General features: G+C 40.0%; 1 protein-coding gene across 5 annotated transcripts; it reads right to left on the bottom strand.

The window, feature by feature from the left end:
- Window positions 1–1,958: 1,958 nt before the first annotated feature.
- LOC108496748 (plasminogen-like) lies at window positions 1,959–23,263 on the bottom strand. 5 transcript variants are annotated; one of them, XR_001874571.1, is made up of 13 exons: window positions 23,145–23,263; window positions 20,012–20,147; window positions 19,272–19,378; window positions 16,281–16,395; window positions 15,085–15,248; window positions 14,450–14,579; window positions 14,219–14,337; window positions 12,582–12,744; window positions 11,610–11,740; window positions 10,598–10,757; window positions 9,023–9,213; window positions 3,052–3,196; window positions 1,959–2,071 (listed from the first exon to the last, which is right to left on the bottom strand). XR_001874571.1 is itself a non-coding variant. In XM_017813757.1 (12 exons), exons 1-12 carry the CDS (start codon window positions 23,191–23,193, stop codon window positions 2,067–2,069), a joined length of 1,470 nt encoding a protein of 489 aa, XP_017669246.1. In that variant the 5' UTR covers window positions 23,194–23,263; the 3' UTR covers window positions 2,052–2,066. The 5 variants fall into 5 exon arrangements, 3 of the variants coding, with proteins under 3 accessions (XP_017669246.1, XP_017669244.1, XP_017669245.1); XM_017813757.1 differs by lacking the exon at window positions 3,052–3,196 and having other exon boundaries at window positions 2,052–2,071; XM_017813755.1 differs by lacking the exon at window positions 1,959–2,071 and having other exon boundaries at window positions 2,151–3,196.
- Window positions 23,264–27,712: the final 4,449 nt, after the last annotated feature.

Here is a 27,712-nt window from a genome sequence, read left to right as displayed (position 1 = left end):
AGGGGAGCTGTTTCTGAGTTCACACCTCAGGTTTTTCTCCAACCCTGTCTCACAGGTTGATTAGTGAGGTAAATGGTAACAACAGGCTGCCAAAGTGGTTGTAGGCTGAAGTATGGTCACCCTGTAACAGCCTGTTCAGCTGATCACACAGAAAAAAGTGAAAGACAGCCACCACCCTCTCCAGCTCCCCTGGGTCTATAATAGTGAAAGAAACTCCACATTATGGGCCACATGTTTTAAAAATGTAGCCTGTTCTTATGGCTGTGGTGTGTGTACAAAACTAAGGGCAGACTGGATGGAGGGAAAACGAGAACTTGGAGAGCAGGACAATATTCAAAACCTGGAAGGAATCAAAGAAAAAGATGCTGTTAAGAAAGACTGTGTTAAGGAACAGCTATTCAAACAGTATCATGATGAGCAAAAGAAATTGATGAACGGGTTTAATGGAAACCATAAATAATTCATAGAGAATATCAAGGAGTAAGCAGAGTATGCAAATTTTTTTTTTTTAAATCACAAAACAAATTTATACAGCCTGATCTCTACAGAGTTCCTTGTAAAAATAATAATAAAATACCCAAATACCAGATAAAGATTTATAATATACTTTAAATCAGACATTCAGCTGGAAGACTAAAAAATACAGAAATCCTTGTTCAGATTACAGGTCCATAGGAAGTGAACATTTTTTCTGCTATTAGGTCAATACATTTTCTGTTTGGAAGTGGAATGTTTTTAAGTGATACACAGAAAATTGCAACAACCGCTAAAAATTCTGGAACTACTTTGGGTGAGTTGAAGTTAACGGAACAGGTGTGTTTCTGTTGATTTTTGATTCTGCTAGAACATGCCCCACTCAGCAATTTCCTTTGATCACTGCAGTACTGCTTGAAATACTAACCCAGTCTTCCCTGACACTTTCAGTGGCAGTCCTTTTCCACTGTTCTAGGTGGCACCCAGATCAGGTTCCAGGTTCTGGGAGGCTTGACTAACCTGCAGGTACCCTTTATTTCTCCATCTCCCTGCTGCAGAGTGCACAGGAGCACGAGCTGCCAAGTCTGATAAGGCACACAGTGGCACCCTGGCTTCACTTGACCATCCTTCTGAGACATCCTTGCCCTCTGAGACATTTCTTAATTCCTGAACTCTTGTCAGGGCTGAACTGTTGGTGTCACAACTGAGAGCTGGATTTCTGTGCAAGTGCCTCACAGACATGTTAACCATACCAAATGCCATCCAACTCACCCCTTTGCCCGCTGCAGTGGGTAGTTGTTTTTTCCATGCAAACATCTAACCTAGGAGGGTTAGCTGATTGCACAGCGCAGCACAGAGTTTCACTAGGGTGGTGAGAGTGGATGGAATTAATCACAAGAAGTAGATGCACCGTACCTTCATCCAGTTCCTGACAGCAAAGGCACAGTTCAGCTTTCCCTTTTCTTACCCAGGCTAGCAGCTGGGTTGGAGCTGCTACAGAAAGGGGAGCAGATGCTAGTGATGGGTACAGGGTCAGGCCTGATTTGTGATAAAGTTTCTTGCACTGGGAAGACCTCGTACACAGAGACAGGCCAGCTGCTTGCAGGAGAGGAGAAAAGCAGGCATTTGAACACAGAGGAAGACACTTTCATGAGTTGGAGCATGCCTTAAAAGAGAGTGGCGACGTAGGAACCTTCAAGATGCTGCTGCATGCAACATGTTTGACTTATACAGGTACCACACAGACACTCTGACAGACAATAGCAATTGGTCAACTTGGCTATTGCTTCGCAATAGCTACTTATGCTCAGCCAGTAATGATGTTTATTTAAGATTCTTATTAATTATGACATGATTTTTAAAACAAGTTTTAAAATCATACTTGGAATATTGTTTCTGACACGGAGACTGTGTCAGACAAGTTAACCCGCATCCAGATTCAGTGGGAAGCCATTGCATTCTTGATCCAAGAAACAAAACTAGGAATTTGGACAAAAACAGGCTTTGATGGCTGGGTACAGTCCAGTCCCCAAGAGGTGACTCCATATTGGACAAATCTGTCCTTATCTTGACAGACCAGAGGTCCTCCAACTTCAGCCTAGGAAGGAAAAGAGAGTATAAAGTGACTGCTCTAGTGATGGAGACACTAGACATGCAAACAGCAAAATACTTGCAGGATTAATATTGTAACTCTGAAGGCCTCAAAATGTGACTAACCCAAGGACTCGAGAGAGAAGGAGTGTGTTTTATTAGACCTGCTGGAGTAAAAGAATTGCAGGACGGGGGGAGTGGAAAGTTGTTTCCAAGCAGCCAGGCCATTTTCCTGGTATGAAGATCTACCAGTCATGGATGTGGGTAAATCCCCAGATTACTGTGAGACCTATTACAAACACACAAATTTTCCACATCCTCTGATCTACTGGGCAAAATTAGTTTAATTGTTTTAATGCCGTTCCTTAAAATCCAAGCATGGCAGGATATGAGTACATATGTCCAATGATTTTTGGCCCTATAAATGAATGCACTGCCCACATTCTCAAAGATAAAATTTACCCTGGCAATCTGGAACATCTGCTCAGACAGACCTGTGTTTGCTTCCTGACTCTGTCACCAGTTACCAGCTTTTTACTGAAAAGCTCCCAATATGATAGCCTCCATTAAGAAAACTACATTTTAAAAATCTTTTCATATACTTGTGAAAATTAGAAAACTGGAATCACTGAAAGCTTTATTTAATCAAGGGACTAAATAAAGATGCGGTACAACTCCAGCCTGTGCCAGAAACAATCACTAGTTTCACCTCTATCTCTAAGAACAGAAGAAAGCCCAAGCAGTATATTACAGTCTACTTCAGGTGAGAGGGTTATTCACAACACTAGGCTACTATGAGTAGGATATTATCCTACACAATTTCTCTGCTATGCTGGTTGACTGTGTGAGTGAAGAAAAAAACCGCTGTGTATACCTCAGTTCTTAGGCTTCATGCAAAAATGTTGAGTTGCTGAAGCTATTTCTGAGCCTTGAAAATACAAATTATATGCATTGATCTGCTTAAACTCAAACCTAGATTATTCTTACCTCACAGTTATCTATGCCTCCAAATGTAAATCCACCACAAAATTCATTATTTTTGACACTTCCATTCATAATTCAGGGCGATTACATATTTCATTTTCAAGCAGAGGGAATTCAACATCTTTTAATCTGTTATCTGCATTGGTACCTTTATGAACAAGCAAGAAAATATAACAATTATAAATCGTAGCCTGGGTGTTGTGATCTAGTGAAGCTGTGAAGTCTCAGTAATGAAAGAACTGGGATTCGTCCCCAGCTCTACTGTAGTCTCTGCGGTCCTTGAAGGACCTTATTAAATCTTCCAACTTTTTTTGAGCTTGGATCATACCTAACATCAACAAGCAGAGGGTATTTTACTCTACAAAATGTTACTAAAGAAATAAAAACATATGCTACATAATCTGAGCCATTATATTGCTTTCTAGTTTTTCGCCATGGTGCAGTACCAATTGCTTATTTCAGTGTTAGCCTGTAATTACTTTACATTAATTCAAACTCTCTCAAGCCTAAAGTGTTTTCCAGGCAAGGAGAATTTTCCTGAAGCCAAAGCTGAATTTTCCCAAAATTTAGATGTGGGATTCTGACTGCTCTCCCTCCCCTGCTGATTTGGTGACCAAGCTGCAAGACATGGCGGGACCCTCTTTCACACTGCTTAAATGCAACAATGGTCTGTTGATTTTTCCATCCTAATGCATTTCCAGAAGAAATCTGGTTTGTAGCATTTTTTTGTGGCTGTGATCACTAGAAGATATGAAGCAGCTGCCACCGTGTGGCAAGCTGAATGAAAAAAGAAAAACTTTCAAGGTAAGAAAGGGGAAAAAGGTGAGAGGAAAGCCAGTAATTACTGTATATGCTAGAGAAAAGTGTTTCTTAATAATTCTGATGAGTTAGATGACTTACAGTAGAATTAGAGTGATTATTCTTAAGCATTATTTCCATAGCATCAGTTTTGTAGCTAAATAACGCAGGGAGGGTAAAAAAGCTCTACAATCTATGTCTAAACTTTTCATGGTGAAAGTCAGAGACTGGGTCATGTTTCGTTCCTTTTATTTTTTTTAATTTTATGGATGCACACATGAAGAAGAATTCATTGACTTTGATTTACAGGTGGATTATTAAAAAGTGGTGTCTGGCAAATGGGGTGGGAAGGGCACCCCTTGCATATAGCTCAGCAAGGCCAAAAATGTGTCTGTGGGAGCTGGGACTGAATGAGGACAGATGCCAGCATCACTGCTGGAAGCTGCAGGGATGAGGAACTGCCTCCTGCTTCAGTAAAAGCAGATCAAAGAGAGCTGGGTATACTCAACCATCAGGATAGGTGGAGTGAGAGCTGGGCACCAGGAGACCACATGCTTGATTTTTAATGCTAGGCTATGAACAAAATTTAGGTAAGGGTTTTACTGACATTAAAAACCTCTAGCTTGAACTCATTTTGCCTGTGCCCCAAAGATGGCTGGATCTGAGCAAGCTCTGACTTAAAGGCTTCACAGTTCCTGGGATGGCACCTTATCTATGATACAAGGTCTTAAGGCTAGTGCTTGGACTTGGGATTAGTCTTCAGACTTGCCTATGTATCATAGAATCTTAGAATAGTTTATGTTGGAAAAGACCTCTTAGATCATTGAGTCCAACTGTTCACTCAGTATTGCCAAGTCCAGCAGTAAAATCCTATCGGTCTGAAGTGAATGCAGATCCCTGTAGAAGTCTATGCAGACAGTAATGTTTAGACTACATGAAGTTAAGTGCAAGCTTAATTCAGATGTTTAAAAAAACGTATATCTGAAGATCAAAATTAAAGGCAAGGGCATTATTTGAGTATAGTCCTTATTTGTGCAAATACAGTGTATATGGAAGCAGAAGAAAGACTAAACCAGATAGAGATAAAAGGTGGCAAAGTCTTATGTCTAATTATTCTTTCTCTTTTCTCTTGTTTAGTGAATTCAGTTTATGTAAGCAATGAGAAGGGGAAAAGGCAAGCTCTGAGAGAAAGAAATAAAAAGAATAATGTTGCCTGGTAACTTCTGATTTAGTTAAGTCTTAACTAAAATGTGTTTTTCAGCTCCCATAATCGCACATATTTTGAAATAGTATTTGAAAACTTTCCTAAGTTTCCAATTGCTCCGAATATGTTTTACCTCTTTTTTTTCCTCAGGCAGTTAGAAAACATACAGACTGCCGAGACCGTGCCCGCAGATGTGCTGAGTCCCTGCCATGCCGCGGCGCAGAGGCGCGGGACCCACGGGCGAACACCTCCCGCTCAGCCCTGGCCCGGCACAAAAGCCCTAGGGGCGCGGCAAAAGCCGCGGCTCCGGCTGTGCGGGAGCCGGGGGGGCGGGGGCAGCTCCGAAATCCAAGCGGTAGCGATGCGGCAGCCGCGGAGCCCCGGCGCGGGGTGGGGATGGGCGGTGAGCGTCTTGCCTCGCTACAAAACCCCCCTACACAGGGGAGCGGCGGGGAGCAGTTCTGCCGGAGTCGGGACGGGACCGGAGACACCAGAAACCAGGGTAAAAACTACCTCCCCTTCCATAACAAAGTGTTAAAACCGTGCCAAGCCGAGACAGCGCGAACTGCAACAAATGGCAGAGCCCTGCACGGTCTGCCGTGAGCAGAGAGGGAAACAGCAGCCCCCAACCTGCGCTGACAAGAGACCACCCCCCCCTGTGGGGGGGCAATTCTGTCGTCTACGGTGGAAAACAAGTAACAAAAACCGGGGCCGAGAGGACAGCTCACACCCTTTGTGCAGAGACAGAGCGAAGCTGAGCTGCAAATAGCTCAGGTGAGTCTCTGCACAACTCAACGCTACAGCGCTTTGCTGTGAGCCTCCCGAGAAGCATACAAAATTAATTTAACTTTGTATCTTGCTGTCTCAGGACTTCTGGCAAGAACATTGAAACTTTAAGGTTTTTTCTTACTCTTTCATCAGTTTCCCCAAGACTTTGGTTAAATTGTTGAGCTTGCTAAGTTGTTAAACCCTCAAGGACACCTGAATAGAAGCAGTTTTTGTGACAATTTAGTTCAAATAACGTGTTTTAAAAGTTCCTAAGCATCTCCAACCTTGGTAATTAATCATTTAAGAAATTGTTAAAGTTGTTAAATTCTTAAATACTTTCATATCTATTAATAGAAGCTCTGTTAGTAGAAAGCCCTTCGCAGGACTATCAGTCTCTCAAAGCTAGGGACGGTGGATTTTCTTGTTCTTTGCCCCTGTCTGGGGTGGGGGAGGAGTGAAGCTTTCAGGAGCCAAAATGATGCTTCTTGCGTAATAGCGATCATCAGTTGCTTGGCAACTGGGTGGAGAGAGATTCTGTCGTCTCCAGTTCTTGTCCCAGTCCCTGTCCTAGACGAGGGAAAACAAAGCATAACAAACTGAAATCTCTCCCATCACCCAGTTTAACTCTTATTAACTGTTTAACTTACATCACTATGGGGAAAGAAAAATTTTCTTTGTTGTCTAAAATCCTTAAAGTTGCCTTTTGAGTTTATCTCCACAAAACCAAGTTATTAGACGCCTGCCAGAGCAAACAAGACGAACTGCTTTCAGTGAGAATGAAGAAAACTTTTCTGATTCCTGTGATATCCACGAATGATGGGAAACACTGAATGCTTGCTTTTGTGTTTGCAAGTGCAAAATCTTCTAGTGCCAACGTAGTAAAGGGTTTGATTTTGTTATTAAGATAATGTTCAAAATGTTTATACTCTGTTTTCTAATTGTTTCAGCAAGTGAAAAGATTCCTTGATAATTTATATGAAGACTTATCTAAGATTTCACATGAACACTGAGAATGATAAACAAGTATTTGATCCCTTCTGCCCTTACAGCATTAAAACACGGAACACATGAAGTTACACACAGCCTTCAACCTTGAGGTAAACAGACAATAAAAGAACAAAATGACTTTTTGCCTTTATTTCAAGCTCCAGCAAAAGGCAACTTTGAAGCAAAAAGACATTGAAAGGCATCAAATGACTTCTACTGCTTTACTTCAAAAGGCCATTCCTAGATACAGCTACAGAGAAACTGCGTTTGCCTAACCTCTACATGTTTCTTCCACACTAGCCACCTGAGACTGTTTAAATTGTTATTAACATGTTTGTTAAGTTTGTTACTAAAGGCAAAAAGTCACTAACAGAAATGGATGGACAAAAGCTGAAAATTAACCGCATTCTAGAAACCACAGACAACTTAAACTGATTGCTTGCAAAGGGTGCTGAATTTCAAGCTGTGTTAACATGTTGTAATGATAACTCGTTTTATATACTGAGTTATTGTGATAGTAACTTGGTCTAGTTGTTTACAGGAGATGCTAAGTTTTAAGTTATGTTAACATATTGTGATGGTAACTTGTGTATGTATCTTTGAGTTTATTAACTTATGGTTTTCTAAAACAAAAACAAAAGGGAGGGGAAAGAGAAAATGCATGTGCATAAACAGGTAAGACATTTAGGTTTGTTAAGCCTTATATTCTTAATATTAATTCCTTTTCAAATTTTCAAAACAAGTACAGTTGCCAAACATGATTACCAGAAGTGACAGATTGCAAAGCATACAACCAATAACGACTGCAAAACCCTAAACTATGTGATTTAAATAGACACATAATAAAAATTCTAAGTATGCGTGTGTGAGGAGAGAATGTGAAGTGGCCACTTCTGTATGAATGAAAAAACTGTATGAATGAGAGAAACTGTGTAAACATGTATGTATGTAGACTTAGAGATACTTTGTGCTTCATGTGCTTTGAACAAATTACACTTGCATTACAACACTTGTTATCTAAGGGCCCTTTTCTTGAAATGGAGTTGAATTTCTCCTGGTTACCAATTACATGCAGGCCCTTGGGGAAGTGGGAATTGATGTTCTGCCCGATTATGCAAAAACTCTCAGGTTAATAAAGTTGTTGTTTATCCCAAATACACACAAACACTTAGGAAGTGAAAGTTCAAATTTATGTCAAGCAAGTTTCAAGGATTACAGATAAAGGTTCAAATAAGTAAGTTCGTTGAGAGACCAAGGTAGGCAGTGAACTGAATCACTGTGACGCAGTGGTCATTGTTAAAGGGGGTTTACAAAGTTTAAAATGTACTGTTATATGCAATGTTCTGTATTTCCTCATAATAATAAAGAAAAGGGGAGATGTAGGAGTTGGGTTTCATGAAGGGTGCTGAACAGCACCCTGGGAGATGTATTATATTAATACATCACAGTTGTCTATTTTCCTCTTATTCCCCTGGATGAAAAATTTGTCCTTCAGAATGCACTAAAATGACATAGGCTACAGGACATGAACTGACTAAAGAGCACTTGCTGCAAAATGCAGCAGTACCGATCTGAAAGCTGCTGGAGGGGTGTAACTGTTACATTGCAGCCCTAGTCAGTGTCCTGGTTTTGGCTTGCATAGAGTTAATTTTCTTCTTTGTAGCTGGTACAGTGCTGTGTTTTAGCTGTAGTATGAAAATAATGTTGATAACACACTTATGTTTTGGTTGTTGCTAAGTAGTGCTTACCGGAAGTCAAGGACTTTTCAGTTTCCCATTTTCTGCCAGTGAGAAGGTGTACAAGAAGCTGGGAGGGACCATGGACAGAACAGCTGACCCAAACTAGCCCCAGGGATATTGCATACCACAGAACAACATGCTTAGTACATAAACTAGTGGGAGCCACTACTTGCTGCTCAGGGACAGGATGGGCATTGGTCAGCAATTGTATGGTGCGTCACTTGTGTTTCTTGGGTTTTATTCCTCTCCAATATTTATTATTATTGTTATTGTTATTTTGTTCTTATCTCAACCTTTGAGTTTTATCTTTTTTCATTTTTCTCCCCACCAAGGAAGGAATAGGGGAATGAGTGAGCAGCTGCATGGTACTTAGTTTCTAGCTGTGGTTAAACCACAACACTCAAGAATTATTTTGATAGATTACTATTTCCTTTTCCCACAGACTCTACAGGAGGTGCCACTTATAGCCAGCTGTTACCAGATGTGGTGCGCGTCGTCGGGCTAATATCTTGCGCCATCGTTGCGGGGGAATCATTTGGTATGGGCTCTTGTGTTTGATCATCACACTTCTCGAGATTGCAGTACTCCCATAAGGTGTTGGGGTCAGTGGTGAAACACCATGGTCTGTTGTCACCATCTGGATTTCTACAATAGTTGTCCCTCAAATCCCTGCAAAAATATAGTCAATGGTCATGTTGTGTAAGACTGGAAGTAAGCATAGAAATATCCTGATAAAAAGTTGTGGAACTGTACTATAAGGATAAAAACATTTATTATTGTTTTCACTTATTGCAGATATCCTATTAATAGCAAACACATTTATGACTGTGATGCTGGTGAAGAGTTATATTTCACATGTACATCAGAGTCATGAATACATTTATGCATAAGGAAACATAATTCAATTACTGGCTGATATTCTGGATGTACCATGTCAATATGCTGAGTGCCTAAATAAATGCCTGATATGCCAATAATTTAGTTTCTAAATATATATGTATAAGCACACGCAGTTATGTGAATGTGTGAATTAGTAATAAATATGCAGAAAGATTCATACTGCTGGTGGGCCCTTATGCTTTTACAAATTTTTGGTTTTTTAATGCCAAAGGGTTCTTTTTAACATTCAGAAGAAGGACAAATAAATGCTTATACAGTTGATCGCCTCTCACGCTCCCAAACCCTGTTTCTACTGAATTCAGTGGAACTACTCCCAAGTCTGTGCTTCGTGGGGCACAGCACAGTTATGGAATAAAAAAGAACTGAAATGGTTTTTTTCCAAATATGACAGAACACATGAATTCCACATTTTCGCTATTTGATTTTAATTTTTTAAAATGTTTTTGAAAGTCATCATCCCCCCCGAGGATGTTCCAGTTTCAATACATCAGTATTTTGATGCCTAAATATAACTGAAAAATTCTAATTATTTTGGGTGATAGCATAAAAAATGTAAAAAAATGGACGGATTTTCTCGTAATTGAGATCTTGTTGCTTTCCTACCCTTACTAAAAACTGGCACATTAGTGATTATGGTTAGCTCATCACTGATCCAGTCACTGCTGGTAGAGTTTTGTCAGCCTGAAGAAGACAAATTAAGGGGGAAAATTCAGTATGCAATTCTGGGTGCACAATTCCAACTGCAAAGAACACTTTGATGGTATTTCAAAGCATAATGTATCTGACAGTGTGTTTTGCATCATAAATGCTGTGTTCTACCAAGATTAAAAAATGAGAAAGGCCGCCACAAAAATCTTAAATTCATAAGCAAAACACATATTTCAGCAGATGCCCAAACTCTGGATACAAGTCTCCTGCTGTTGGTTACAGAAGCTCAGATTTAAGAGTAAAGGGATACAGCCATATTTTGCTCAGAATTTAGATGACTTGTTTTTAAAAATGGGACTAACAGAAAATGTTTCTATGTCTTGGAAAAAAATCTCTTTCACAGATACATTCCCTAGCAATGTTTTAAAGCATAGATGTACAAAGATAATGGAAACCAAGCAACAGTCATTGTCAGAGAAAGAGAGAAAAGGTAAGATAAACATACGCATCTGGGAATTTGTCTGGGGTTTTTTCATGCCTGTGTGGGAACATGGAGTTCCAGGCCTGGCATTTTTTTCCCGATGCAGTGATAGAAGTTGTGCCACGATAACTCTGGCCTTTGCCTCGGTAGCACTCCTCTGTCAGGGGAACCTGTATAGGCACATCTGCAGCAAACAACAGAAACTGGTCTTTTGCATCATAGTTTTATGTTCTTACTGAGTAAGCACAAGAAAGCATCAAACACACAGAATGACAAAAAGGAATGACTCATTTATACAGACAGCATTCAGTGAGACCATAACAGCCAGCAGCAGAAGGGCATTTCCAAAGTTATTTAGAAAACTTTCATAGCTTAACATCATGTGTTAAATGTTGTTCAGTGAAGGCTTCACCATTTGGTTTCATTTTGGTATATGTGAACATGCTAGAATTAAAGATAAGAAAGTTCACATGAGAAATCCTCACAGATGAAATGCTGGTGATTTTGACCATGATAAATTTCTCAAACAGACATTATATTAAGCTTCAATCTCTCCATTATCCTTTTTATTGCACTAAGACTTTCTTGTTACTTTTTGTCCTTAATGAATGAATGTTTCAATGTGATTTTGATATGGAAATAAGACTTTGGAAGCTCCTGTCCTCTCTTTTGTGGCTACTTTCCAAAAATGGGAGTTCCTTTTATTTAGCAGTTTTTCATGTCTTTGAACCTGATTTTAATTTTTCAGTGAACTTGCTATAGTTGCCCTACATTTGGGAAAAAAAGGAATATAAAAAAATAATCCTCTTTTATCCAGTAATTCTTCTGTTGGGTCACCTGGTGATTTACATCCTTCACTGTGTTTTCTTAACCACTGAAAGTTCAATATTTGGCAGGTTTTGCAACATGCCAGGCAGACAAGCATTAACAACAGTGACAAAGTGACTGAAAAAATATTTAATACATTTACAATGAGAAACAATAAACCTCTCACTGTTTTAAAGTCCTTATTTCAAGTACTCTCCACTATTCATACCAGCACTCTCTTGTTCTCTCCCATCACAGGGAGGAATTGTGCAATATTCCCATCTAACGCTGCTGTTGATGGTGTAGCACCAAGGTCTCTTCTCTCCATCAGGGTTTCTACAGTAGTTTTCCTCTAAGCCCCTGAAACAAAAACACTGGCTTTAAACTACTCATAGAAATCCAGAAGAGCTTTGTGCATGAATATTAACAACTACTGCATGCAGAAGTCAACTTAGTGGTTATATTTATTCTTTTTGGAGATTAATAACCTCATGCATCACTGTTTTGGGACTAATTTACGGTCTAAATGCTGAATGTATATGAAGAACTGTTTCAATGCTTTCGCATTCTACTCTTGTTGAGGCCAAGGTACAGCAGTAAAAGCTGACTTCGAAACACAAGCCATTGGTGTACCTGACATTACAGTAATAACCAGGCAAGGCTGGATGTGACAGACTGATCCTGGAAGTGTGTAGGAGCACCAGTGCATGCTGCTCTCTGCCCTATGATAGTGGACAGGGTTTCACATGCTCAAGAAAACTTGCAGGATCAAAATACAGAGTAATAAGCCAGGTCAGTCCCAGCTACCCTTGCACATCGATAATTCTCTGAAAACCCAGCTCCTCTGACCTTGGAGCAAAAGGATGTATTGGAGCATGTTGACCTTGGAGCGTCACTCTTCAGAAGAGTAATGCATTGAAAATGTGCTGAAACACAGCCAAGGGATTTTCAGTAGTAACTACTTATAACTTTGCAGTGGGATGTGGGTCAGACAGGTGAGATAAATATATGAGAATAAAGAGGGATGCAGAAAAAGATGGAGAGCAAGACTTGAACGGAAGTAATGAGCACTGACAAACAGCAAGAAAATAGCTTATCAGGAGAAATGAGGAGCACCTGGGCTCCTCTTGTCTCTGCATCTGATTCAATAAGGAATAACTATGTTCTTTGGTATTTGTTACAATGATGAGGTTCGGCATACTTGCAGGGATATCTGTCAGGAATCCAGCCATGTTTGTGAGGTAACTGTGTGTTCCAGTGTTGACACGCATTTCCTGATTCAGTGATGGCTATCCTTCCTCGATAGTCTTCTCCTTTCCCTGAAAGACACTGGGAGCCTGGGCCAGAGACTGGTGGGTGTGTAGCTGTAACAGGAAAACACAAATGAAGGGGAGGGAAGGCAAGGAAAATAGTACTTTCAAAAATATATAAAACCTGTTTATTTTCTGTAATGTCAAAAGTGCAATTTTTTTTTCTTTCAGCAGAGAAAAAACCTGGGTTAAAAGCCATGTCAAAAACAAAAACAAAAAACTGCTCGTACATTTTTACGAGCAGTTGGACAGCCAGACAGATGTCCTGTGTCTGCCCTTTTACAGCAGCCAATAAATAACTTTGCTGGGTCAAGACAGACTTTGTGCCTGCAGTCCCCTGAGAGCAGAACAGGAAAGGCAGTAAGTAGTCCTGTACAGTCTTGTAAAACCAAGTGAAATGAATATTATACACACAAATAGGGTGGAAGGGCAGAAAGGGACAAGAAGAAATTTTGAGAGAAAGCAAAGCAGCCTTCAGAGCTGAGCCTCTGGAGTCAGTGACTTGGGAAAGTGTGGCAGAAGGAAGAGTGAAAGAAAGAAAGTGAAGTGGTCTGGCACGTGGGGAACAGCAAAGAAAGTAAGAGTGATGATCAGAGGCCTACAACCTGCAGAGGGCAAACGGAAAATGAATTTACAGCACATACCTATTATATATACTTTGTATACAGAATTTCCCAAGGAGATAAGTATGACTCTAAAACGTTGGCATGTTTCCTTAAACTTCAAGTTTTAAGCACAGAGTGGAAATGCTATGGTAACTTTCACAATTTATCATGCAGAAGTCTATAAATAGTTATTCTGCCACCTGTAATGGACCATGCTGAAGAGAACTACATCCAGCAAACACGTGCCACTGCTTAGAGCACTGGCAAGTGCAGATGCTTAAGAAAGCAAGCTCTAGAGATAAAAACACACTTTTTTTTTTTTTCTAAAAATGCCATCCAGTTCTACAAATAGCAATGCTACTCTCCTTATTCAGTGCTTTGGAAATATCCAGATTTAGCGTGCTCAGCTCAATGGGTTACGCTCACTCACTGATAAGTCAGGTGTTTCCTCGAGGCCTGAACTTCTTTCTCAGGATTCACTCCTTGCTAAGAAAAAGACGGTGCTGGCTGTGCTGGCCAGACTCAGGTAAAATATCACAGTATGGCCACGTGGTGATTTAGATGTTTTTCATTAGTTAACTGATCAGCAGAAAACTACCACCTGATTTAACCTGAATGCCCAGTCTCTCAGGTAAATTTAAATTCTCAGGTAAGTTGAAAAGTAAAATGGTTAAAGGCAAATTCTGTTTTCCCAAAACATCGTTGGCATTATTGTACTTCATGACACCTACATCCTCACTAACCTTACATGATTTTACATAACTGAAATTTAGTGAGCCATTCTGCGTATTACTCTGTGCTTTCCTTCCTTCACAAAGGTATCCTCAGGTTACTCAGAACTGAGATTTCTTGTCTTTCCCCTCCTTGCATAATTGTAATGAGAAGAGCTACCCTCTGGAGTGATCTCAGGAAATCAGACTCACTGCAACGAGGAATTTTGCAATATTCCCAGCGTTTAGTCGGGCTGGTAGTGAAACACCAGGGCCGAAGTTCACCATCAGGATTACGGCAATAATTCATCTTCAGATCCTTCTCTGGATAGCTGCACATCGAAAATGAAAGAGAAGCTTGTGAATCAGTTATGGGCAGCTGAAGCAATTAGGCTCTGTCTCCCAGGCTCTGTAGGAATGAATTCAGTGCCGAATGTGACTCACTGTTTCAGGGTAAATCCATGCATATGAGGCTCTTGGGAATCCCAGTGTTGGCACTGAAGCCCAGACTCTGTTCTCGACACTTCTCCATGGTAGTCCTCACCATTACACTGCATGCATTCCGCTGTAGGTCCTAGGCAGAATGGAAAAAAAACAAGGAACGCTCCAGCCCATGAATTCAGATCCTGATCTATTCCTGGAAGAATATGTTGAAAGAAAAAGAGGGATTTGCTCAAGCTAGTGATGAAAATAATTCAGAAGCTTAGCCAAATTCAAAATGCTTTTGGAGGGAGAAATTTGTCACGTATCTGTATGTACTGATAGCAATTGGAGTTCAGTATGTAACACAGCACTTGGATCAATCTTTACTCTCTTTAAAATAAAATAAATTGCTGGGATAAGAGCAGGACAATATCAGCAAATGATTAAAAAATTTAAGTTCTTCCATATTTATGAAATTACTTTGATAACTCAAGATAATTAGGAAAAAACATCTGTGTTGAGAAATTCTTAAGTTCAGTTTGATTTAAATTCTCATTTGAAAACAATCTGCAATAATTAAGCACAAACAAGTAGCAGGAATAATATTACCTACTTAAACTAACTACTTAAATTCATTCTGTGAAAAGTAAATATACCTTCTCCGGTGTGTGTGATCTGGTCCTCACACTCTGGGATATTACAGTAATCATATCTGGTAGCAGGATCTGTTGTGTAACACCAGGGTCCATTTTCATCCCCATCAGGATTTCTGCAGTAGTTTTCCTCCAGGCCTGCATTAGGGTGTTTTTGAGGTGTATAGCTGTAATTAAAATTCTATTTTAATACCAGTAATTTGGTGGAGCAGAAGGGAAATGTCCAATTTGCTGAGGTAGCTGTGAGCTTTATTCATTCACAGTAAAAATGAGCAAAACAGATTCCCCACTGTAAGCCATAAATGAAAACTGAAAAAACATTCCGTAACTATCATTATTAGTAGCTTTCTCCCTAAGTCCCAATTGCCAATAAGGAGTGATCTTACAGCCTGCAAGGACTATGACAGTCTCAAAGGACAACTGTTGCCTTTAACACTTACATCCGTCTGATCTAATCTGCTCACTATGACCTGTGGCTCTGTCACGCATTTGTATTAATGGAGCTACTTCAGAAGTTGTGTATTTCTAGAGACTATTCACCAAACACCAGATCATGCAGAGACCTGAAGCAGGTGACACTAGGCTTCTTCCTACAGTAATCTTACCAGAGAAGACTAAATGGCTTTTAAACAATCTGAACAAGTGTATCCAAATTGCATTAGGATAAAACTCCAAAGCAGATCAGAGGAAACGGAATCTCTGCTTCCCTTCTTGCTTCAGTGAGCCCAGTGGCAGCCAGCCCTGAGAAAACTCTACCTGGCCAGGTACGTTTGGCCCTTGGATACTTTTCTTAATGTTTTTTCTTGACTGTCTATATGGCAGGCAGGGAGTCATAGAGCTGGACCGGTATCAGTGCTTTTTTTTCTGCACTTCATACCAAACAGTGCAATTATGATCCCACTGTCACCAATAGCAAAATTTTCATCATGTGTTGATAGGAGCATTTCATCTGGTTAAGACACCTCGCGTTTAGACACAATTTCTCTACCTGACAATGAATCCTTTCCTTATCCAGATCATTGCAGTTCTCTGCCAATAGAGTCAAAAGCATCAAGACAGATGAAGATAAAGCTGTCTTAAAAAGTCACTTGATAACTGCCTTTCGTAACTTGTACTATAAGGCTGTTTATACATATGAAGTTGAGGAAGCTTGGAAGAGTGTGAGAACAACATAAAGACAAATATAAACAAGGGCATACTTTGGTTTGTGGGGTATTTTTTCTGCCCACTTCTGGCATGGAATACCCCTCCAAGTCTTGGCTTCTGTTCCTCTGTAGTCCTTCCCAGTCCCTCTTTTACATTCTAGAAGGTAAACTGAAATGGAATTGCCTTTGTTAATTCAGTGGTGTTACAACATTGCACGTCTTGAAATTGAAAGTCTGCAGATATAACTGAAGTTCATCAGTTCACGATGAGCCATGCTTTACCAACGTTTTGAACCTCTTGTACATGCAAACATATGTGATTCTATGATGTAATTTAAAACAAATTAGTTACAAATTAAAGAGAAAAATTTCTGAAGCATTTTTACAAAGCTAATAAAATTTAGTGAAGAAAATAGCTGTATCAAATTACAGGTGTTTTTGACATGCAAAAATGCATGTTTTTACTATCATAATACTGGGGTAAATAGGAATGTCTTTCACCAGCAGCTGGAGATTCTTTGAAAGGCATTGTTCACAAGCACATTTGCAGTGTGGGTGTCAGGCAACTATTCCTTCAAGAAAGAAAATATTTAGTTATCAAAATACACTTGTCACATAAATGGCCCCCAAACCTTTGATTCCTCTTAGCCTCAGACTCCCAGGTCCTTTCTAGTGGGATTCCAAGACAGAGAGAATGCAAATCATGTTGATGATGCTTTTATTGGCAACAGACACTGGAAAATTTCAAGTTATTGAGGGCAGTGATCTTGCTTTCCCCTTCCAGCAATTTGCTTGCACAAGAAGAATCTCCCTAAACCCCAAAATATAAAATGGAAATGTTAGAGCAAGGACGAGGTACCAATCTGATAGGAAAAACTGAACCTTGTTTGAACACCTTGCAATAGTTACTGCAATCACAATGTGTGGCTGGGACTACAAATGTCTGTGCTGCATGTCTTGCCAAAAGGGAGCTTCTGCCTGGTTTGTCAGGGTACTACTGGAGGGACCAAAAGTCTAGTCACTGCTACTCCAACACTGATACCCAAGTCTCAGCATGTCCATCTCTGGTCAATAGCCTTGCCCATGGACTTTCTGATGTTGTCAGACTTCTCCTAGATTATTTTAGCTTGTCTAAATAATAAAGCTGGACACATCTGACAGCCGGGGAGAGGGGGTGAAGACTGTATAGCTGGGTCAGGAAGGAAAACAACCAAGTAACTTTCCAGGTCAAATGGCACATTGAGACCACCATGGATTTAGGCCTCAGTATTTGATCCTTCTTGAAGAGCATTTTTAGTGACATAGCTTCTTTCTGTTTGGCCTCCATATTCTCAATTAGTTTTCTGTCCTATACAGGAGTTTGTTTTGCTCGCCTATAACCCCTGATTGTGTTCTTCAAAAGAAGGATGAGATCAAAAGCCAAACTATATGTCAAGACAAACTTAAGGTTTGATTTGGGAAAATGCTCTGCAAAGAATGAGATGTCTCTAACCGAGTTCTTCAGAAATGTTTCAGTGACTAAGTGCCAAAGCTTTGATTATTACCCCTACAAGAAGGTAAGCATCCCAGATGACCACTCAGCTAGTAAAAATGCCATGGTTCTTAAACTCTCAAGAGGCCAATTGGAACCAAAGGAAAATGCACTTTCGAAGGTGGGAGTGAGAAATCTAACTCAACATAATGTAGTGAATGAGTCCACTTTGTGAATTATTCCAATTATTAGCAAGGAGGTGTTGCCATTAACATATGGAAAGTAACTGGCAGACATATATTCATGGAGTTGCCTTTGTAACTATGGACAATCCAGAGTATGGTCTGCATACACATCCCAAAGCGTCTGTGGTGGGGTAAAATGGAAGTGCCTAACATTGGGTGGCCTAGTACAAAAAGACAAACTATTACACTCATAAATGGATGAAACTTTTTGTGTCAAAGTAGATGTTTTGCACGGGTATTAATCCAATTCCAAGGAAAATAAATTCCAGCAAAGATTGAGGCCAGAGCAGCTGTTATGAACTCCAAGTTCTGAGTCAGGTATAGGTGAGATTGTACAGTCATTGTGAACCTAAATGAGTGGCAGAGCCACAAAATTGTCCTGGAGATTGCTTTTTCCCAGCAGAACGAATTCCGTTATATCTCAGCAGAGAGGAGTTTTACAGCAGCTATTTCCTGGTGCTGAGGAGTTGTGGTGGGGACAGAAAACTTTTCTGATGTTCAAGGAAACTAAATGTCTTTATTTAAAAAAACGAGTTCAGGCTGGGTGATACTGTGGTTACTTGCTTCTAGGAAGGTGAGTCTCACTTCTAACAGCCTTCTGAGAAGTATCTCTGGTTTGAGGTGGATTTGGGCCATAACAGATACAAAATGCTGCCATTTGGATTATCCAGAGACCTCACAACAATGCTGGCAGCGGTAGCTGTGAGTTTCAGAATGAATGAGACAGTTCTGTATTCCTACTAGCAAAAAAGAGAAGGAAAATGACTGTACGCTTTTGTACACCTGCCATAACAGGCACCTACAGGCTGATGAGCTAGTCCCTTGGTGTGAGGAACAAGATACAGTGTCTCCTCCTGGAGTGGACTCATGTGGTGACATTTCCTTTAGTCCTGGATATGGCTAGGAAGGAAAAGCTCTGCTTCCAAGAGGATTAGGAGAGAGGGGGGCAGACCTGTACCTCACCCTACAGTTTTAGCTAAGGGTAAAAAGTAAACAAGACAAATCAATCCTGACACATGAGAGGGCGCCAAGCTAGGATTTTTTTTTTCTGCAGGAAGAGGTGGCTCCAATGGGGCTATGAGCAGCAAAGCTGAAGGTTCTGACTAAATTTCTAGATTACATGTGTTGAGGAAGGTCACTGGGATGAACATTGAGGCTGGAGATATGGAATAATTCTTCCATGGAATAATTTTTGAGGAGGTGAAAATTTGCATGACCCACCTCACTGAAACAGTCACCACCTGCAGTGGTTTGCTCCAGCACTGCAGCAGAGAGCACAAGGATGAAGTTAAAATAGGCTTAATGAGTAGCATCTTACTGTATACATACTTCTCTTTTCATAAAGAACTGCATCCATGCTGGCGAACATCACCGACATTTTAGCATTTTCAGCCAGTGTTAAACACTGTAGCTTTTTCCTGGTGAATAGGAAAGCCCTGTTGAAATTGAGAAGGAAGCAATATTGACATAGGAAACAATATTTTAAATTCAGTACAAATTATTCAACTAATAATTATTGTTCTATACATTTTTAATTTAATAGCACTGTCCTGTATCCATTTCTATCTTTCAGATACTGCACTCAATATTTGAGACACTGAGTTAGAATCTGGCTTTTTTTTATTGTTCTGAAGTGGCTCATTTATTCAGGACATAAGACTATATATGAATAGGTTATTGTGTGGGAAGCTAGTTACTGCATTGGCAAAACATTATCAACAGCATTCTAGCTGCTCAGGTTAGTATCTTTCCCTACAATGGATTAGAAACATTTCATTCTTCTTTTGTGAAAGAAGCCAGCATCTAGCAAAAGAGGCACAAGTAGCTCTCCATATAATGAATAAGAGTGGGAACTTGAACATTTACTATAGAATGAGAAATACATTGTCAATCCACTCTTTACTTGATCTTGTGGTAATTTATGGGTGAAGATAAGCCACAAACTAAAGGTACAGGCTGTAGGCAGAGCTGCAGCAGAATGGGGATGTTGGTTTTGAGCAACTGTAGGAAAATACCATTGATATGCAGACATCCACAATGACACAGTTTTAAGATTCAACAGGAATTACCTGCAATTAAAATTTCTTTCTGCTTCACATTTCTCTGCACATTCTTTTTCGTTATTTGTCTTGTAAGACTGTTTATTTCGAGTTAGTATCCAAACACCATCTGTTCTTATATAGTCACCCAGTATATCTCCTTTCACTAAAAGGGAAGGAAAGGAATCAGACGTTAAAAATGAAAATTCTGCAGTTAAGAAGATCTGTGAATTTCAGTCCCATTTTCTGTGTAGCTTGGACAGGTGAAGAGACTATTTATGCTGTGTAATTCTAGGTAAAAGATTGTAAACTCTCATGTAATTTCTGTCTCCCGACACAATCACAGTTGTATGACTGTAACATGCCATAGGAAAAAAAACCAGCAGAAAAAACATGTAGAGAAGCAGTTCTGAATGGAGTTATGCATGAGTTTGAAGCTAAGAACAAGAAATGTGAAGTAAGAGTGAGGGGGAAACAGAGGGAGAGAGACTAAGTGGTGTCAACACCAGTCAGAGAAAGAGGAAGTGATAACAATATCAAAGTTTTGAAAAAGAATGAATTAGCTGGATGTGATATTATGACATTTTATGTGGATTGTGCACTCACTGCAGTTTTATTGGTCACTAGCTAGTTGTTTGTCCCAAGATGTCTTGTTCTAGATCAAGAAACCACAGTCATAAAATTACTAAATAGCATTTTACAATGGCCACCATTATTTTATTGTAATGGGTTGAGCAGACTTACTAATGAAATTGTCAGGCTGCATCTCTGTTGCAACAAATTAACCCAAGACTTTAAATTAATAAATGATTAGTATTATTATATCTGAAAGCTACATGTGCATAAGATATATATGAGGTATCTGCTAATACATTTAACACAGCTCTAAAACGTTGCTCACAATGGATTTTGCCAACTAATTGATTTTTTTCCTTCTATGTCTATAAAGAATTTATATTCTGTTCCTAATTTCTATGAGAGTTTATTTCCACCTCCAGCATCAGGTTACAAGTTTACACAAGTGATATAGTTCAATTATTTCATTTTTTCAAGCTAGATTATTATTGATAGATACAGGAAGTTCATAATTTTGTACAGTATTCTCACAGGTAATGTTGTGAATCTTTCATTTTTCCACTCATATTAGGCTCAATTCACTGCAGCATCACTCCAGTGTAATTAATTCCCACAACATATAGGTCATCCATCACCTACCTCCATATGATACATATTCATATGAAATAAAAGGTATTTGGGCCACTAATGAAAGTAAGATGATTAATTGCCTGAGGGCATCGTCTGTGCCTGTTTGCAGAATTGGCTCAATGCTATAAAAACCACGTGTCTTAAGAAATCCCTGACACTGAGGCCTCCCATATCTAATCCCACTGTCACAGCTGGACTATGTGGAGCACCAATAGCCCAGCCTACTAATTTCTCCTGACGGATTTGGTAAACAACTGCTTCCTCTCCTGAATTTTTTTCGTAACTAAGGCCAATGCTCCAGAATTGCAGGAGACTAGAACAGGAAAATACTGCTTTCCAAACTTAATTGACACATCTTAAAAGATAATTCAGATTGGTAGAAGCTTAGATAACAAAAAAGAAAAGGTGAAAAGGTGATGCTAGTTGTCTGAAAAACATTGCAAAATGAAAAATTAAGAAAAGAATACAACAGACTTAAAAATGCATCAGGGAATGTATTAGTCTCACTAAAGTCCAAACCTTTATAAACCCAGACATGGCATATGATAATTGAACAGAATATTCAAATATATGTGAACAAACCTATTTTTTCTTTTATATATGTATCTTTCCAGACCTGACCAGTACTGATCCAGAACACATAGAAATTGGTTTTAAGGCAGTAATGTACTATCACTTTGGAGCAAGTCAGCTAAAGCTGATAACAATGAGCAAACAAAAACTCTCGCTTAATCAGTTGTCTTTTACAACCCAGTGATATGTTCCTGTTATTCTGACCTTAAATGTCTGAGCTATTAGAAACTCATACAAACTGTACTGATACATATTTTACAGTACTTTTTAAAAGTCATTTAAATGCCATAGAATTATATGCAATTTTAAAGTACTAGAGAGTATGGTATCTGATTAAAATCTGATTGAAATGTAAACTATATAATAATGGCCAGTCTTCGAGAGTGAAGATTTGGGAAAGGTCATTAACCCTTCGAGCCTGCGCAGTGGATTTTTTAGGTGAGACACAGCGTGCGCTGAACTGAGCCCACCCTTTAATCCTGAGGTTCATCTGCCGGGGCCGAGCAAGCTTGGACAGTGGCAGTGAGGGTCTCAGAACATAGGTTTGTTTAGAGTGACCTTCTCTTAGATGGATGGCCTTACAGGGCTAACGAGCTCCATCTGCCCGGGAGGCTGGGAATCGAACCCGGGTCGCAGCGGTGAAAGTGCTGCACCCTACATGTGGAATAATAATTTACAACATTTGTAGATAAGCTTGAAAATCATATATTACCATTAGTGGGACACCTATCTTCTTTTGGTGTTGTAAAAAAGAATTCTAGACATATTTTTAGAAAAGGTGATCTAGGTTACTGAAGAGTAAGCTCCTAACTACTGCCTTCAGCAAAATGAGGGAGAACATTTTATTAGAAGTGTTTGAAAAATTTGAAATTTCTGGAATATAAAGGAACTTGGTAATTTTTCCTTTTTTTATTTAATATTTCATTTCAAAGCTTTAAAACTCCTATCATAAAGGGTTAAAACCACAATCACAGTGCTTAGCAATGCTTGGTAGTAAAACCAGTTTTAGCTTTAGCATTTGATCCAAAACCTGCTGAAATCAGAGATAACCTTCTCAGTGACTGCTGTGGGTTTTGTAGAAGCCTTTCACAGGCTGCTTCACAAGGGTGCCCCCATCTCTGGCCATGGGGCAGTTTTGCAGGGAGCCACTAGTTCCCAATAGAGACACCAAGGTTGCTGCTCTTCTGGTGTCTCTAACAAATACAACCCGAGAACAACCACAGCTCTCATTCTACTGAGCAGCAGCTTTTGCTGGCCAGCAAGTCCTGAATCTGTCATCATCCAGGGAAACTGTGATGCAGGGATTTGGGGACCTACCTTGACCACATGGAACTCGCAAGTGTTTAGGTCTCACCTAGGCAAGGAGAAGGCAAAGGACTCTTACCTGAGCTGAGCAAGAACAGAAAGAGAAAGGCAGCTTTGCTAATCCTCATTTTGGCCCCGCTGGCGGGTGCTGGAAGTTGTGTGTGTCAGTGCACAAAGTTTTATTGACTTGCACTGAAGTGAGGCAGCATCAAATAAACAAGGTAGGAGGATTAAGTTAATCATTCTCCCATGCTGTTCCCCCCTTGCCATGATGTGGCCATTCAAACAACCTTGAATTGGATGGATTACCAAATCAGATTCAATCATTTCTACTGGATGCTGGGACATGTGAAGGCACTTTCCTGTTTTGTGGGACATGCTTTTGTTCTCAGATTGCTTGGCCTCACTTTGCTAAGGTAAACAGGGGAATCGCAGTGGTGGAAAGTATGGAGACTCAGTCAAAACCTAATTCTATATAGTCCTGGATATTTGGTTTTAGGTTCCAAAAGTATTTTCTGTCACAGACCTGCACTGCTTAGGTTGGATTTATGCTTTTGTATAAATCAGTCCCCCAAAAACTGATCCTAATAATGCTAACTCTATCAGAATTGTTTTTAACAACCTCCAATGCCATTTCCGGAGGAAAGATTACTTCCATCAGCTTTTTCCCATTTCTGGTTTAGTTTTTGTTGTTCATGACTTAGGAGGCAGCATTCACTTTTTTCAGTGTATGATGTGCTTTTGCTTTCCAGGCAAAGTCACTAATATCTCAGGTCTGCCCAGACCTCAGGGTATATGCAGAATGCCCCATGCATTTCAGCAATACAACCTCTGCTGGCCCCAGGGGGCTCAGCTAAGGCAAGCCATGCATTCCCAGCCATAGTGCCTTCAGGAGCTTCAACTGGCCAGTCAGTGTAGCTTTCAACTGGGATTGGGAAGACAGATGAGAATGACAGTTAGGAAGAAGGTGGGAGTCCCACATATTCTCCTCTGTGCTGGGAGAATGGTGGTCTGGAAAGGCCATGTAAAATAGCCACATCCCTGTGAGCACTGATGACTAGACAAGTAGTCTGGGGTAAAAGGAGTGGTCAAAAGGCACATGCCTCCAGGGCACAGGTGGGAAATGAACCCTGGGCTGGTGAGGAGATAATGGGGAAGTGGCCTTTTTGCCTCAGCTCTGAGACACTGCAGAGGGCTCTCAGTAGGTAGCCATTTTGTAACCTGTAGTCAGAAAAGGCAAAAGGAGGGACACCAGTAGGAAAACAAGTATTTGGTCTTGGTAACTTTTGTGTTGTGTCTATGTGCCAACACATCAACAGCTTATCCATATCCTTACCTCCACAGTCATTCTTTGAGCATATCATTCAACCTCTACCATATCTGGCATAACTCAGGTGTTCATACAAGGCTTCAGAAAATCAGTGCTTGGACAGAGAAAAGAAACCAAAATCTGCTTTCCATAAGAACACTTAATGGTGGGAGCAAACATCACTCATTTCTGCTTGGCCAGTCAGCAGGTCTGTACCCTCCAACCAGCATGTCAGAACATGCATAGGTGAATCCTGGGGATATCCACCTTGTACGCCTGGCTATGGAAGAGACAGGCTCGCCTAATGGAAGGCAAGAGTACCTCACAGAGACATTAAGGGGACGTGAATGAGAAGAAGCAGGACTAGAGGACAATTTGGGAGTGAGCAGGGCATGCAGGATCTGAAGATTTCCCAACTTAATATAGGAGAGATGTGGGGTCACCAAGAGATGCAGGAGGACATGATGACCAGGGATATGAACTGCACGGAGCCAAGTCTCTCTTTTTCTGTCACCAACAGTGTTACTTGCTCTGTCCTCAGGTAGCAAATGCCATAGACTATAGATGCAGAAGTCTGAAACTACTCTAGATCTGACAGTAAATAGCATGGCAAGCCTTTTCTGTCTGATTTAATTTAGATCTTAGAACAATCAAAATCAGAGATATTTTATGCCAATTTTCTATTAGCAATAAATGAAATCACATCTTTGCTCATGAAAACTATGCCTACCTGATGTTCTGTGTGGTTTTCTGGAGAATATGCTGTCCTGGTAATGTCCAGAAGGGTGCAGCACATGATAGTTTTTTTAAAAAGTGGGTGACATTAAACCCCCAGCACAAGCAAAGATGTCAGTACACACTCTGGATACATTGTCAGACAATGTTTGTCCACAAGCTTGCTCATATCACAGTACTAGCTTACAAGGAAATTTGTTTTATTCAAATATGCTTTGATTTTCTTTCTCAGATTCCCCTTTTCCTTCCTACCTCAGTACAAGATGTTTAAAGTTTATTGGTTTGAACTCGTGTAATGTTAATAGGTTCAAAAGTTTTATTTTCCCAAAGCAATACTCTATGTAGAAAAGACAGCATGTAAGTGTGGAATGAGAAAGAGTGAGGGGGGAAAAGCCAAATGTAGTATTATCACTATAAGATACTGGGAAATATAAATAAAAATAGGGGCATCTCTTTGGAGGAAAACACTCTACAAATTTTGTGAGAAATTATCACAGATTTCATCAAAATTAGAAAAATCAGAAGGAGAAGAAATTATTCCCTTGAAAAGGAAAATAAATATGGATAAACAAATAAGTGAGAGGTAAGTTCAAAATAATGTTCTTAATTTGAAAAAAACAGATATAGAGCTGCGCAGTAATGAAAACAAAAAAAGTATTTGAATGTCAAGTGTCAAATTATAAAATACTTTCATTATGCTTTCAGCTTGGAGAAGGAGAGATTTGTACATGCTTGCTCATTCTACACTTTTGCTAGGGAACATCATGCAGCTCTGCTGCACTGGCTTGGAGTGTGTATTTTCTTTAAGTGTTGAACTTCTGAAGACTTGTCAGTTATTCACAGAGATACTTCAAGCCACTGATTCAGTAAATTCTGTCAGTGGAATATTGTTTTGCCAATCTGTTTTGCCCTGGGAATGAGGATAGATTGAAGGAACATAGACACCAACTTTAAAGAATAAGTGCGTAAGTTCACTATAGTGCAAAACAGTAAAGAATTACAAAAGAAGCAGTGGCTTATGAAAGGATACACTTAGCAATGCATCTAATCATTACTACAAAGACTATCTTAAAGTGATTAAGACAGAGATACATCATCAGTTACCCTAAGTAACCCATTGCCATCATGCAGACTGCGCTTCAGCTGGAGAGGCCCCTATCACAGTGAAGGATTGGAGAACTCTTCCCAGTAACTGGGAAATCCTACACAGTGTGTCCACTCGCAGGGTGAAGCCTCCATCTTTGCTGTGAGAGGGTCCAGCTTATACAATGTTAAACAAAGCAGCTTACATCACTCGATGGGTGTGGAAAAACAATCTGGCTTTCTTCTCTCCTTGGTTTTCCCCTGCAGCCTGGCCAGGGCCAGGGGAAAATCAGGAATCAATTTGGATCAACTACTGTCAAATGCCCTCATGGCTTTGACTAGTCTCTAAATATAGAACTATGGATTCATTTGCATCTCAAAGATGAACCAGCTGTGGCCATGTGAGGCCTACTGCTCTCATGGCCTTGGCTGAAAAGAAAGACATATTTATAACACATGCAAGCCTTACTAATTATTAATAATATGCTGGGCTAACAAGCATAAATGTGTACTCCTAAAGTATTAGTAAGGCTAATACAGCATCTTGGTTAATAAGTAGATATATGGCTAAATACAATACTACGCTAAATACAATATTAGGTCAAAAGATTCATCTATAGGTCAACTTTGGCCCAGGGTCTGTTCTTCAGGCCCCAGCATTACAAATATAAATACTTCTGATGACTTCAGAGGGCTTTTAAACAGGCCTTGAAAAATTTTTAATTGCCCTCTACTTGGCACTGATGAGGTCACACCTGTAATACTGTGTTCAATTCTGGGGCCTGTACTACAAGGAAGACATTGAGGTGCTGGAGTGTGTCCAGAGAAGGGCAATGGAGCTGGTAAAGGGTCCAGAGTACAGGTCTTATGAGGAGCAGCTGAGGGAGCTGGGGTTTCTTAGCTTGGAGAAAGGGGGGCTCAGGGAAGACCTGAAATTTTGTTTGGGGAGGTTGTGGGATCTTCACGACTAGAAGTTTCAGGAACAGGTTTGATAAATATCTGACAGACATTTTGGATCTGTACATGTTCTTATGCCATGATGGTTGAAATGATAATCCTTTTTGTTGTCTTTTTCTTCTAATTCTGTGAATTAGATTTGTGACACCTAAACGATTCCTCAAAACAGATGTAGTGCAACTCTTCATAACCAATGGGAATAATCCTCCTTTTTCTGTAGGATGGCTTTTGCACCTTCTGCCTTCCTTCTCCACTGATATACTTCTCACAGTTTGTAGACATGAAAAGAGGAAATATTGCATTTCCAGTACTCCAGATTATTAATTTCAGAGTTGGATTCAATGATCCTTGTGTGTCCCTTCCAACTCAGAATATTTTGTGATTCTGTGGTTCTTGAAATACTCACATTCCCACAGCACTGTGCCCATTACCCACCTTGGTTATATCTACATGTCCTGCTTGGCTGGCAGGCTGCAATTCAGTGCTGTGGGCCATCTCTTAGAGCGCTTCGGTTTCCTTTGGGAAGAATACAGCGCACTGAATCCTTGTCCCAGGAAGACTGA

The sequence above is a fragment of the Lepidothrix coronata genome, unplaced genomic scaffold (assembly GCF_001604755.1).
Source record: "Lepidothrix coronata isolate B3197 unplaced genomic scaffold, Lepidothrix_coronata-1.0 Scaffold42, whole genome shotgun sequence".
Lineage (NCBI taxonomy): Eukaryota > Metazoa > Chordata > Aves > Passeriformes > Pipridae > Lepidothrix > Lepidothrix coronata.
This window is presented reverse-complemented; position numbering and strand designations above follow the sequence as displayed.